At 48.5% G+C, this 14,406-nt stretch overlaps 1 protein-coding gene across 2 annotated transcripts in view; it reads left to right on the top strand.

Annotated features, from left to right (window-relative positions):
• The window catches only part of DDB1 (damage specific DNA binding protein 1), a 276,368-nt gene that overhangs the window by 209,290 nt on the left and 52,672 nt on the right, over positions 1-14,406 (top strand). For both annotated transcript variants that reach the window (XM_030201144.1, XM_030201145.1), the window contains 4 exons: positions 5,294-5,472; positions 6,809-6,972; positions 7,076-7,183; positions 7,306-7,513. In XM_030201144.1, coding sequence (XP_030057004.1) covers positions 5,294-5,472; positions 6,809-6,972; positions 7,076-7,183; positions 7,306-7,513 — 659 coding nt within the window. The remainder of the gene's footprint in view (positions 1-5,293; positions 5,473-6,808; positions 6,973-7,075; positions 7,184-7,305; positions 7,514-14,406) is intronic.

Raw genomic sequence — 14,406 nt, 5'->3', positions numbered from 1 at the left:
AGACCGCGGCTCCATGATTCTGATAGCGCCCTTTTGGCCCCGTCAGATCTGGTTCCCTCTACTTCTGGAGTTGTCCTCAGAAGAACCGTGAAGATTGGAGTGTTTTCCGACTCTCATTTCGCAGAACGACGGAGCGTTGCTGCACCCCAACCTTCAGTCCCTGGCTCTCACTGCCTGGATGTTGAGGGCGTAGACTTCACTGCGTTGGGTCTGTCTGAGGGTGTCTCCCGTGTCTTGCTTGCCTCTAGGAAGGATTCCACTAAAAAGAGTTACTTTTTCAAGTGGAGGAAGTTTGTCGTGTGGTGTGAGAGCAAGGCCCTAGAACCTCGTTCTTGTCCTGCACAGAACCTGCTTGAATACCTTCTGCACTTATCAGAGTCTGGCCTCGAGACCAACTCAGTAAGGAATCACCTTAGTGCGATTAGTGCTTACCATTATCGTGTGGAAGGTAAAGCCATCTCTGGAGAGCCTTTAGTCGTTCGATTCATGAGAGGCTTGCTTTTGTCAAAGCCCCCTATCAAGCCTCCTACAGTGTCATGGGATCTCAACGTCGTCCTCACCCAGCTGATGAAACCTCCTTTTGAGCCACTGAATACCTGCCATCTGAAGTACTTGACCTTGAAGGTCATTTTCTTGGTGGCAGTTACTTCAGCTCGTAGGGTCAGTGAGCTTCAAGCCCTGGTAGCTCATGCTCCATATACCAAATTTCATCACAACAGAGTAGTGCTCCGCACCCACCCAAAGTTCCTGCCGAAGGTGGTGTCGGAGTTCCATCTTAACCAGTCAATTGTCTTGCCAACATTCTTTCCCAGGCCTCATACCCGCCCTGCTGAACGTCAGTTGCACACATTGGACTGCAAGAGAGCATTGGCCTTCTACTTGGAGCGGACACAGCCCCACAGACAGTCCGCCCAATTGCTTCTTTCGACCCTAACAGGCTAGGGGTCGCTGTCTGGAAACGCACCATCTCCAATTGGCTAGCAGATTGCATTTCCTTCACTTATGCCCAGGCTGGGCTGGCTCTTGAGGGTCATGTCACGGCTCATAGTGTCAGAGCCATGGCAGCGTCGGTGGCTCACTTGAAGTCAGCCACTATTGAAGAGATTTGCAAGGCTGCGACGTGGTCATCTGTCCACACATTCACATCACATTACTGCCTCCAGCAGGATACCCGACGTGACAGTCGGTTCGGGCAGTCGGTGCTGCAGAATCTGTTTGGGGTGTAAATCCAACTCCACCCTCCAGGACCCGAATTTATTCTGGTCAGGCTGCACTCTCAGTTAGTTGTTCTTCGTAGGTCAATTTTCCGTTGTATCCTCGCCGTTGCGAGGTTCAATTGACCTGGGTTCTTGTTTTGAGTGAGCCTGAGAGCTAGGGATACCCCAGTCGTGAGAACAAGCAGCCTGCTTGTCCTCGGAGAAAGTGAATGATACATACCTGTAGCAGGTGTTCTCCGAGGACAGCAGGCTGATTGTTCTCACCTACCCTCCCTCCTCCCCTTTGGAGTTGCGTTTTCATCATTTTTGCTTGTCATTCAACTGGCGGGAACGGTCGCGCACGGGCGGGAAGACGGCCGCGCATGCGCGGTGGGCGTGCCCTGCGTGCGGACCGCCCGCGAAGCTTCTTCCGGTTGGTGGGGGCTGCCGCGGACGTCACCCAGTCGTGAGAACAATCAGCCTGCTGTCCTCGGAGAACACCTGCTACAGGTATGTATCATTCACTTTCCTGTCGGGAATCAGGAATTGAGGAGAGTGCAGGAACGGACTGAGAGAGACACTGCGTATCCTCCCATACCTCTAGTAGGGAAGACCTTGCTGAAACTCAAGCAAGACTGCGGATCCATGATCTTGATTGCACCCTTCTGGCCGCGTCAGATTTGGTTCCCTCTTCTTCTTCTTCTGTCCTCCGAGGAACTGTGGCGATTGGAATGTTCTCCAACCCTCATCACCCAGAACGAAGGGTCGCTTCTACATCCCAACCTCCAGTCTCTGGCTCTCATGGCCTGGATGTTGAGAACTTAGAATTCGCCTCCTTGGGTCTTTCTGAGGGTGTCTCCTGAGTCTTGCTTGCTTCCAGAAAAGATTCCACGAAGAATCTCTTTTAAATGGAGGAGGTTTGCTGTCTGATGTGACAGCAAGGCCCTAGATCCTCTTTCTTGTTCTACACAGACCCTGCTTGAATACCTTCTACACATCAGAGTCTGGTCTCAAGACCAACTCCGTAAGAGTTCACCTTAGTGTGATTAGTGCTTATCGCCGTGTAGAGGGTAAGCCTATCTCTGGACAGCCTTTAGTAGTTCGCTTCATGAGAGGTTTGCTTTTGTCAAAGCCCCCAATCAAACCTCCATCAGTGTCATGGGATCTCAACATCATTCTCACCCAGCTGATGAAAGCTCCTTTTGAACCACTGAATTCCTGCCATCTGAAGTACTTGACCTGGAAGGTCGTTTTCTTGGTGGCTGTTACTTCAGCTCGTAGGGTCATGAGGTTCAGGCCTTAGTAATGCATGCACCTTATATTAAGTTTCATCACAACAGAGTAGTCCTCCGCACTCACCCTAAGTTCCTGCCAAAGGTGGTGTCGGAGTTCCAGCTGAACCAGTCAATTGTCTTGCCAACATTTTTTCCCCATCCTCATACCCGCCCTAGCGAAAGCAGTTTGCATACCTTGGACTGTAAGAGAGCATTGGCCTTTTACGTGGAGCGGACAAAGCCATTCAGACAGTCCGCCCAGTTGTTTCGACCCCAACAGGAGGGGAGTCGCCATTGGAAAACGCACAATCTCCAATTGGCTAGCAGATTGCGTTTCCTTCACTTATGCCCAAGCTGGGCTGTCTTTAGAGGGCCATGTCACGGCTCATAATGTTAGAGCCATGGCTGTGTCAGTGGTTCACTTAGCCTCCATTGAGAAGATTTGCAAGGCTACAACGTAGTCATCAGTCCCCACATTCACATCTCACTACTGCCTTCAGCAGGACACCTGACGCGACAGTTGGTTTGGGTAGTCGGTGCTGCAAAATCTGTTTGGGGTTTAGGATCCAACTCCACCCCCCTAGACCCATTTTTGTTCTGTTCCAGGCCGCACTCTGTTGTTGTTTTTAATTTATTTATTTATTTATTTATTTATTTTTCATTACACTTCCCAGTTAGTTGTTTATGGTTTCAGGTCAATCTATGTTATGTCCTCGCCGTTGCGAGGCCCAATTGATCAATGTTCATTGTTTTGAGTGAGTCTGGGTGCTAGGGATACCCCACATGTGAGAACAAGCAGCCTGCTTGTCCTCGGAAAAAGCGAAGATACTTAACTGTAGCAGGTATTCTCCGAGGACAGCAGGCTGATTGTTCTCACAAACCTGTCCACCTCCCTTTTGGAGTTGTTAGTTTATTTGTTTGCTTTTTGGTTGAACTGGGGTACACGCTCATGCGATGGGTGGGAAGTTGTCCGCGCATGCGCAGTGCGCTCGATTCGCGCACTAGAACTCTGGCAAAAACCTTTTGTTATTTTGCTTGCAAAATATCCGATTCCTGGGCCGCCACAGACGGCGACCCACATGTGAGAACAATCAGCCTGCTGTCCTCAGAGAATATCTGCTAAGGTAAGTATCTTCGCTTTCTCAGTGGAAGCGGGTGAATAGTGGAGTGCCTCAGGGATCTGTACTAGGACTGGTGCTATTTAACGTATTTATAAAAGATCTGGAAATTGGAACAACGAGTGAGCTGGTTAAATTTGCAGATGACAACTATTCAAAGTTGTCAAAACACATGCAGTTTGTGAAAAATTACAGGACGACCTTAGGAAAGACTGGGCATCCAAATGACAGATAAAATTTAATATGGACAAATGTAAAGTGATGCACATTGGGAAGAATAATCCTATTCATAATTAACCTAATGCTAGGGTCCAGCTTAGGAGTTGACATTCAAGAAAAAGATCTAGGTGTCTTTGTAGACCTCCCCATGAGTATTGCATTCAATTCTAGTTGCCGTATCTCAAAAAGGATATAGCGGAATCAGAAAAGGTTCAAAGACGAGCAACCAAAATGTTAAAGGGGTGGAACTTCTCCCATGAGGAAAGGCTAAAGAAGTTAGGGCTCTTCAGCTTGGAAAAGACGCTGAAGGTGGGAGGGTATGATTGAGGTCTATAAAATTCTGAGTGTTGAAACATGGGTAAAAGTGAATTGATTTTTCACTTTTTCAGAAAGTTCAAAGAAATGGAGACACTCAATGAGATTATATGGAGATACTTTTAAAATAAATGGGAGAAAATATTTTTTTTCACTCAAAGAATAGTTAAGGTCTGGAGCTCACTGCCGGAGGATGTGTTGACAGTGGTTAGTGTATCTGCGTTTGAAAAAGGTTTGACAATTTCCTGGAGGAAACATCCATAGTCTGTTACTGAGATGGATATGGGGGAAGCCACTGCTTTCCCCGGGATTGGCAGCATGAAATTTTGCTATTAATTGGGTTTTTGCCAGGTATTTATGACCTGGATTGGCCGTTGTTGGAAGCAGTATAGTGGGCTAGATGGACCAGTGGTCTGACCCAATATGGCTTCTCTTATTCTTTTTTGAAGAGAGTCATATGATAACATTGCTGCATAGCCACAAGTGACCCTGGCGATAAACAAATTAACCTCCCTTTTGGGTTGATGGTGTGAACTGTCTGTGCAATATTTATTGTATATCTAAACTTACAGCTGTACAATACCAGAGGATGGGCACCTGTTGTTAGATGATGTAGTGACATTTGAGTGCATTCCTCTGTCCAGTTCAATCTAGTAATTTATGCAAATTGTGTAATGGATTAATTTTATCTGTAGGAGGGTGGGTGGGAGGGGGGTGTATAGATTTTTGTTAGCTGGAAGCAGACGTTGTATATAGAGTGTATGGCTTTGTTGAAATAGTAAAATTTAAATTGGGGTGCTAGTGGGTAGGGTATTCAAACTTTAGCACTTGCCATATTCATTATTTCCTTATTTTGAATATGTGGAAAACTAAAATAAGTATTTAAGCATTAAAATTTGCAGAATGATGTATTTAACTTTGTTGTTGTTTCAGTTTCTGTTCACTTAGTGATTCATTGAAACACAGATACTTTCTTGTCTTAGTTTTGATTTTTACCATCAGAAGGGGATCATTGAACCTGAAGCAAAAGTAGATGAAACACAGCATGTCTTGCTGCTGGTGAGGGAGAGGCAGGGAGCTTGGCACATCTGTCTCTTCAGTGGCTAGTGTAGGCCTTTGGCTTCTTAACCTGAAAGCATTACAAAACACCTCTCTTCTCCACTGTCTCTAGATTACATCTGCGTCTGTTCGACTGGTTAGTCAGGAGCCCAAGTCTCTGGTTAGTGAGTGGAAGGAACCCAGTGGCAAAAACATCAGTGTGGCCTCTTGCAACAGTAACCAGGTGGTGGTGGCTGTGGGAAGGGCTCTCTACTACCTGGAAATCCATCCCCAGGAGCTGAGACAGATCAGGTGATGTATATATTATCTGTTTCTCCAAGCTATCATGGACCGATGATCAGAAGCAAACGCAGGCGCTAGAGGCTATTAGCGCCATACTAGCACCTGTGTTTGCTACTGCCCCATGATCAGAGCCCCCGAGTGCATGAAACAATGTGCTCACAGGCTCTGAATGCAACTAGCACGCAAATGCATGCAAAACGGGGCTCTTAGCGCAAGTAGCATGCAAATACATTCATCCCCAATGATCAGCGACCAGCACACCAAAGCTTGGAGCTGGCGTTAGGTTTTGCAGACCATTGGGGAGGAATGGTGAGCCCTGTCCAGCATGCATTTGCATGCTAGCAGCCCCCCCCCCCGGGGGGGGGGGGGGGGGCTCAGATGTACCTGGTGTCCCAGTGGGCAGCGGGTCAATTCCCCCCCCCCCCCCCCACCCCAACCTGGTGGTCTAGCGGCCCTTCCCCACCCCCCCTACCTTCAGTTGGAGGAGGGAGGTGGCCTCCTTCCTCTTCCATCGGTGCCGCCTTGAAAATGGCAGCACCGTGCCAAGTGCATCCTGGAATGTGTTGGGCAGGGCTTCACACCATGTAAGGGAGAAACTCCCCCGGATCTCCAGCCCCCCTCCCCCCCCCCCCCCCCCCCAATGAACTTGTCGGGGGGGGGGGGGGGTGTCAGAGGGACTGGAGGTCCAGCAGACCTCCAGCCCCTGTTCCCTGTTTTTCTTGGCTTGGGGCGGGGGTAGTTGGGGTCTGGTGGTCCCATGGACCTCCAGCCCCTGTGTTTGACAGGTCTGGGCTTTTGACAGCCCACACCTGTCAGACAAGTGCGGGAGGATTGTGCCTGAGCACAATTCAGAGAGAATTGTGTGCTTAAATTTGCATGCAATTATCTCTGATCATAGGTGCAGTAAAGCCCTGTGCTGTTCCAGCGCTATTTTTAGAGCACTACTTGGAACAGCGCGGGGCGTTTGATCTTCTGTCCATCAGTCTGCAGCTTGAAGATGTATTATGTTTGTTCTTCCCTTCTCTTTTGGTTACATCATTATGGGGTGGAATCTATTTCCATTTCCTTTGCCTTTTTAGTTTAATGGTTCTTTGTCTTACAGGTTCCTGTTGGGTAGTGCGCACACTTTTTAAAAAATATTAGAATGTTTATTTGATAAGATTAAATAGATGCAGTCTTATTAAAATGATTTTCTCCTTAGTTACATTTGTAATGCACCTAGAGAGGATGATTAAAACTGAGATGTACGAAAAATCAATAGCAATGTGCTATTTTAGCCCACTTTTATTGTTGATGTGTCGTGGTCTAAGAATTTTCTGATAATCTGTCTGGTATGCCTCCTCAGCTGCACAGAAATGGAGCACGAAGTGGCCTGCCTGGATATCACACCTCTAGGGGAGAGTAATGGGATGTCCCCTCTCTGTGCTATTGGCCTCTGGACTGATATCTCTGCGCGAATCCTGAAGCTACCATCTTTTGAGTTGTTACACAGGGAGATGCTGGGAGGAGGTAAGAGCCAACCTACACTTTGTTTTTGTAAGTATTTCAGGACTGACTGACAATGAGACCTTTTCTTTTTCTGTTCCCTTTCCTTTGTGTGTTTCTTTCTCAGAGATTATCCCCCGCTCCATTCTGATGACCACATTTGAGAGCAGCCATTACCTGCTCTGTGCTCTGGGAGATGGAGCCCTCTTCTACTTTGGACTGAATGTAGACTCAGGTGAGGGAAAGGGCAAGAATGAGGCTGATACTGTTTTGAACAGACAGGAAAGGGGTGAAACTGGTGAAATTTAGCATGTTCTCAATGATGATTCTGTTTCATACTCATCTCTTTTACTTCAGGGATTCTAAGTGATCGGAAAAAGGTAACACTTGGCACACAGCCCACTGTCCTTAGGACCTTTCGGTCTCTGTCCACCACTAATGTCTTTGCCTGCTCGGATCGACCCACAGTTATCTATAGCAGTAACCACAAACTGGTCTTCTCAAATGTCAATCTGAAGGAGGTGAACTATATGTGCCCTCTTAACTCAGATGGATACCCTGACAGGTGAGCAAAATACTCTTTAATATGTTTGTTTCCCTCTTATGAGGCAGTACTTTAGCCAAAATGAAAAAAATTGATAATAACCTGCGACAGATCAGCAGCCCTCCTTCTCACCTTAGTGAACAGGAAAGAGAGCTCACCTTCATCCATCCTTCCTTCCTTTCCTTTTTCCTCAGCGACCCTCCAGACCGGTCAAGACGCGTGGGTTATGTACTCCTACCAGCAGAGGGAGACTGAGAAAACACTGAGCTTTGGATACTGTATATAGAACCTGTGCAGCACCCTCACTAACCAGTATTTTCTCAGTCTCAGCAGAGGTAGAAGGACAGCCTGTGCAGTCTTCAATAGTCTGGTGAGGTAGTTTTGCGAATAAGAAATGATTTAAATTTGGAATTCTCTGTTCTTTCAGTGCCCTGTACGTGTGTTAAAAATTAAAAAAAAAAGTTCTTCGGGGGCTTGGGTCCGCTGGGGCCGTGTATTCCCCCTAGGAAGTTACACACACCTGCTAGTCTGGTCCTTCCCCCTGTGCTGCTCTCTCTCTGTCAGTGGCAGCTTTGTGCCTCGGCTGCTTTCTCAGTACTGGAGCCTTGGGTGCCTTACAATCAGCAGCTGCCAGATTTGTGCTCTGTTTCTTTAAAAAGAATAATTATTTTATTCGGAACGAATGAGGAGTTCAAGTTCCTTTGCCTAGACGGGAGAGCAGTGCGATTATTATTGTTAGTGGGGGGCAGATTGGCACCTTTTCAGATCAGCGTTTGTTTTTCCCTTCAGTCCGATTATCTCCGGAAAGCTCCTCTGTTGCCGCGCGTGCTCCCGGCGGGGCGGGGCGGGGGGGGGGGGGGGGCGGGCGGGCGGTAGAACGCCAGATGGTCAGTGTAGCTTCTACGGGGAGCCTAAACAGCTGTCCTCTGCTCCCCCCCGAGTTGGCGGAAGTTCCGGCGGTGTCTGCGGCCCCTTTAGCTTCGGGCTCGAGGCAGGGGCGGCAGCAGCAGCTTCAGTTTCGGCGGGAACGGCCGCCATTTTGAATCTGGTTCGGTCAGCAGAACTGGTTGTTTTTGGGCCTGTTTCCCCTTTTTGGCTCAGAAGGTGCCTATTGAGGGAACAGGATTTTGTGTTGATGCTTTATCAAGCCTGGGAATCGGGATCCTCCCCCCCTCCCCAAATTGAGGAAGGGGCTAGTCCCATGCTGGCTAAAAGACCACGTTTAGACTGGACAGAAGACAAGGGTTGTTACTCTCCTATGGGTTCTGACGGGCCTCGCAGTGATTTTGGTGAATCAGAGGGTTTTGAGGGTTCTCAGGAACCAGACTGCTTGGTTCCTGGTGAGGATCCCTCAGTAGTTAGAATTTTTCATAGGAATGAGCTTGCGGAGCTCATAGATCAGGTGACGTCCACCCTTAAGTTTGAACAGGCAGAGACTCCCATGGGGGAGGCTAGGCAGGTGGATCCTTTGGTTAAGGGCATTCAGCATAAAGCACGGTCCTTTTCCATGAACAAGGATCTCCGGGATATGATTTCTCAAGAGTGGATTTCGCCGGATTCACCATGTAAGGTCTCTATGGCAATGGCGAGGCTTTATCCTCTTCCACAGGAGGATAGAGAGTCCTTTAAGGCTCCCACAGTAGATGCATTGGTGACGGCGGTTACTAAGGCCACGGCTATCCCTGTAGATGGCAGGACCGCACTTCGTGATCCCCAGGATAGGAGGTTGGAATCTTTTCTCGAGCGTAGTTTTGATTTGTCGGCTCTAGCCCTGCAGGTTCGGTTTGTGGGGGTTTGGTAGCTCGAGCTTATTTTCGCTGGGCCGAGAAGCTTCTTGATGATTCAGTGGATGTCGGAACTTCTGGGGTCCAGGAGTTAGCTAAATTGGAGATGGGTTCATCCTTTCTGTCGGATGCACTTTATGATTTGTTGCGGGCGTCAGCCAAGAATATGGCTATGATAGTTGGAGTGCATAGGGCCCTATGGTTGCGAGGTTGGGTCACAGATGCGGCTTCTGAGGCTAAATTGTGTTCTCTTCCTTTTAAGGGCTCTATGCTCTTTGGGGAGGATTTGGACAAATTGGTCCGAGGTCTTAGTGATGCTAAAGTTCCTCGTCTTCCGGAATTTCGTCCCAAAGCGGAGTCCAGAGGTACGTCCTTACGCGGGCGGTTTAGGGAAGCCCGACGGTATAGACCGGGTAGGTCTTGTGGGGCTTCTAGAGGTTGTTTTTTTCCAGCGCACCCAGTCCTTTCGAGGAGGTCGTCGTGGAGGGCGTTACATTTTCTTGGGAGGTCTGTCTTCGGGACACAATCCCCAATGAAGATGTGCAGGCCCAGCCTCTGGTGCGTGTAGGGGCTCAGCTGAGTCAGTTTTACCAGAGCTGGGCCCACATCAGATCAGTGGGTTCTCGAGGTGGTTCGAGACGGGTATGCGCTGGAGTTCGAAAGTTCACCTCCCAAAGTTTTTCTGGAGTTTCCTTGTTCGCGGATCAAGAAGGGCGGCAGTGCGAGACACTTTGCTTTGTCTCCTCAATCTGGGAGCAGTTGTTTCTGTTCCTCCCCGTCAGCAACGCTCAGGTTGTTACTCGATCTATTTTGTGGTGCCAAAAAAGGAGGGTTCCTTTTGACCTATTTTAGATCTAAAAAGGGTCAATGCGGCACTAAAGGTTCCCTCCTTTCGCATGGAGACGTGGTCGGTCATTGTCGCTGTTCGGAGTGGGGAGTTTCTAACTTCCCTGGATTTGACAGAGGTTTATCTACACATTCCCATTTATGCATCGCATCAGTGTTTTCTTCGCTTTGCAGTTTTAGGGAAACATTTTCAGTTTTGTGCCCTGCCCTTCGGTCTTGCAACAGTTCCCCGCACCTTTTCCAAGGTCATGGTAGTGGTACAAGTGGCATTGCAGAGACAGGGTATTTTGGTTCATCCTGTATCTAGACGATTGGCTGATTCGGGCCAAGTCCAGGGCGGAGAGCGAAGTGGCTATGGCTCGAGTGGTACATTTTCTGGAGTCCCTTGGTTGGGTAGTGAATCTCAGCAAGTCATCTTCTCACGTCACAGTCTCTGGAGTATCTGGGGGTCCTCTTCGATACAAGAAAGGGTCGGGTGATTTTGCCGTCCCTTCGGATTCTCAAGTTGCAGGATCAGATTCGTCAGTTTCTGGCGGGGACATTGCCGACGGCGCGTGCTTACCTTCAAATACTGGGGATGATGGCGGCGACCATGGAGGTAGTTCCCTGGGCCAGGGCGCACATGTGACAGTTGCAGTCAGCTCTTCTCAGTTGGTGGGCTCCTCAGTCGCAGGAGGTGGAGATGCGTTTGCCGCTGGCTGCAATCCCTCGTCTCAGCCTCTGCTGGTGGCTCCACACCTGCAACCTGGAAAATGGAATGCCTTTGGAATCTCCACAGTGGGTAGTTCTCGTCACAGACGCCAGTCTGACAGGCTGTGGAGCTCATTGTCTCGGTCAGGTAGCTCAAGGCCGGTAGTCTCGGGAAGAAGCACTGTGGTCCATCAACCGGTTGGAGACTCGGGCCATTCGCTTGGCTCTTCAGTTCTTCCAGAGTCTGCTTCTCGGCAAGGCAGTCAGAGTGCTCTGCGACAACGCCACGGCCGTAGCTTATGTCAACCAGCAAGGCGGCACAAAGAGCTGGGCCATCGCAGAGGAGGCGGTACAGTTGTTTCAATGGGCAGAAATCATCTTCAGGCTCTTTCGGCGGCGCATGTAGCCGGGGTGGGCAACGTGGATGCAGATTATCTGAGCGGGCATACTCTAGATCCCGGGGAATGGGCTCTGCATCGGTCGGTTTTCAATCGCATTGTATCAGTATGGGGTCTACCAGTGATGGATCTCATGGTAATGCGCAAGTCCAGCGGTTTTTCAGTCGCAGAAGGGATCCTCGGGCGGAGAGACTCGACGCTGTTCTGCTGCCCTGGCCTCAGGGGGTGCTGTATGTTTTTCCACCATGGCCGTTAGTCGGACGAGTAGTCCAGCGCATCGAACGTCACTCGGGGCGGGTGATTTTGATATCTCAGAATTGACCACGTGGTACGGAGATCTGGTGCATTTGGCGGTAGCGGAGCCTATCCCGTTGACAGAGACAGTATTGTTGTGTCAAGGTCCGATCGTTATGCCAGACCCATCTCAGTTCTTGCTTATGGCTTGGCTCTTGAGAGGCACAAGTTGAAGAAGAAAGGGTTTTCTTCTAGAGTTATTGCTACAATGTTAAGCTCCCGCAAATAATCCGCTTCTCTGGCGTACGTTCGGGTCTGGAGGCTGTTTGAGCAACGGTGTCAAGATCGGACTTTTATACCCTTTCATTCTTCGGTTTCTGAGGTTTTAGAATTTTTGCAGGATGGTTTGGACAGGGGTCTGGCCTTGTCAGCTTTGAAGGTAGAAGTGGCGGCCTTGTCATGTTTTCGTGGAAAGGTTCAGGGTAAGTCTTTAGCTTCTGCACCTGATGTCCATTTTTTGAAGGGCGTTAAATTGCTTTGGCCTCCTCGCTGTCGGTTGGTTCCTCCGTGGGATTTGAATCTTGTTTTGGATGCTTTGGTCCAGCCTCCGTTTGAACCTTTGGTTTTCGGCTTCTTGCAAGGATCTTTCCTTGAAGGCGGTGTTTTTGGTGGCCATTACGTCAGCACAGAGGGTTTCGGAACTTCATGCTTTGTCTTGTAGAGCGCCTTTTTTGTCTTTTTCCAAGGAGAAGGTTTCTTTGCGGCCAGTGCCTTCCTTTTTGCCCAAGGTGGTTTCCGATTTTCATGTGAATCAGATCATTTCTTTGCCAGTTTTGGGGAATTTGGCGGGAGATTCAGAGCAGCGTTGTCTTGCAAAGTTGGATGTGCGGCGAGTTTTGTGGTGTTCTGTCTAGAACTCGGGAGTTCAGATCCTCAGATCGTTTGTTCGTTCTTCATGGGGGTCCTAAAAAGGGGGCAGCTGCTTCCAAGGCAACTATAGCCCGGTGGTTGAAGGAGGCGATTGCATCTGCTTATTTATTGAAGGGTCGTGAGGTACCTAAGGTCTTTTCAGCTCATTCCACTAGGGGAGAGGCGGCCTTCTGGGCGGAAAATAGTATGATCCCTCTATTAGATATTTGTTGGGCAGCTGTTTGGTCTTCTTTGCATTCATTTGTTAAACATTATAGGATTGATGTTCATGCAAAGGAAGAGGCGAGTTTTGGTTCAGCTGTTTTGACCTCTGGCCTTCGCGGGTCCCGCCCATAGATAATTACTGCTTTGGTACGTCCCACGCATCTTAACCGGTCTGGAGGGTCGCTGAGGAAGGTGAAATTAGATCTTACCTGCTAATTTTCTTTCCTCTAGACCCCTGATGGCGAACCTATGACACGCGTGTCAGTACTGACACGCGTAGCCATTTTCAGTGACACGCGGCCGCATGTGGCCGCATACAGAGAAGCAGCGGAGTTCCTTGCTGACACCCGGGGCGGATCGCCGATGCGCCCCCCCTCCCCCCCGGTGCAGCGCGACCCCCCCCCCCCCCCCCCCCCCCCCCCGGCGAAATCACCCGGTGCATGTTTACCCGCTGGGGGTGTGCCGTGTGCGCTCCTATTGGCTCCCTCCCTGCTGCTCCCTCTGCCCTGGCTCCTCACTTCCGGCCGGCGGAGCAGAGAGCAGCGGAATGCCGTGGGGGACGCATCTCTGAGGGCCCTGTGATCACCATTACCAGCAACCATCATCCAATCTACTGTTCTGGGGTGTCGTGGATTTGTAATTGACCACCATTACTGAGATAGGTGAGGGGGAGGCTGGGAGAGGCGAGGGCATGTGCTATGGGTGCCGTTTCCCGCCATTAGAAATAGCGGCAGCCATCTTAATTTACATAAGGTGGTCAGTTAGGCTAGTTAGGGCTAACAGGCTATCTATAATTCTATCTTCTGTCTCTGCCCCCCTGATGGAGAACTCAAAAAATAAAAAACCAAGGTTAAGTAAAGGAAGTGGTAGTAGCAGTAGCCGACCCTTTCAAGAGACATGGACCGAGATGTATGGCATTATAGAAAAAAATGGCAAATCATTTTGCGTTCTATGTACTGAAACTGTAGTAAGCAGAACGTGGAATATAAATAGACATTTTGAAACTAATCATTCCCAGCTCTTGAAAAAAAGTGAGGATGAACAGAAAGAATACATTTCCAGGCAGCTACACTTTTATAAGAGCCAATCTAAGTCCATCCTTAAATTTGTAAAAGGTTCTACAAATTTAACATCTGCAAGTTTGAGCATTGCTCACTCCATAGCTCAGCATGGAAAAGCACTCAGTGAGGGAGAATTTATTAAAGAAACTCTCCTAAGATGTGCACCAGTTCTATTTCACGATATGCAGAATAAAGATGCAATTATTAAGAGAATATCTGAGTTACCAGGAAATTTGGAGTGCCTGGATCCGATTACCAGACACTTTTAGCACCCTGAAAAATATAGCAATGGCTTTACTCACAATTTTTCCCTCTACGTACTTTTGTGAAACCTTATTCTCAGCGTTAAATAATATCAAAACCAACAAAAGAAACAGATTGACAGATGAAGTTAGTAGCGCTTGCTTGGGCTTGAAGTGTACAAAATACCAACCTTCAATTGAAGATTTAGCCAATGAAATTCAGCAACAAAAAAGTCACTAATAGGCAGATTAGTTAAAGAATTCCCCCTCCCCCTCACTTATCTTAGTTCATGGCACCCCACACAAGTTAAATAATATCAAGACCAACAAAAGAAACCAACTGACAGATGAACAAAGAAGTCACTAAGTAGGTAAGTTAAATAATTAGTTTTTGGTTTATTAAATACAGTTTTATATTACAATTATACATTTTTGTTATTTAAACTATAAATATCGCGAAATTATGGTTTTTTTTCTCGAAGTGACACACCACCCGAGTTATGCTCGGTTTTTTGGCGAATTTTG

This window comes from Microcaecilia unicolor, chromosome 4 (genome assembly GCF_901765095.1).
Source record: "Microcaecilia unicolor chromosome 4, aMicUni1.1, whole genome shotgun sequence".
NCBI classification, from domain to species: domain Eukaryota; kingdom Metazoa; phylum Chordata; class Amphibia; order Gymnophiona; family Siphonopidae; genus Microcaecilia; species Microcaecilia unicolor.
This window is presented reverse-complemented; position numbering and strand designations above follow the sequence as displayed.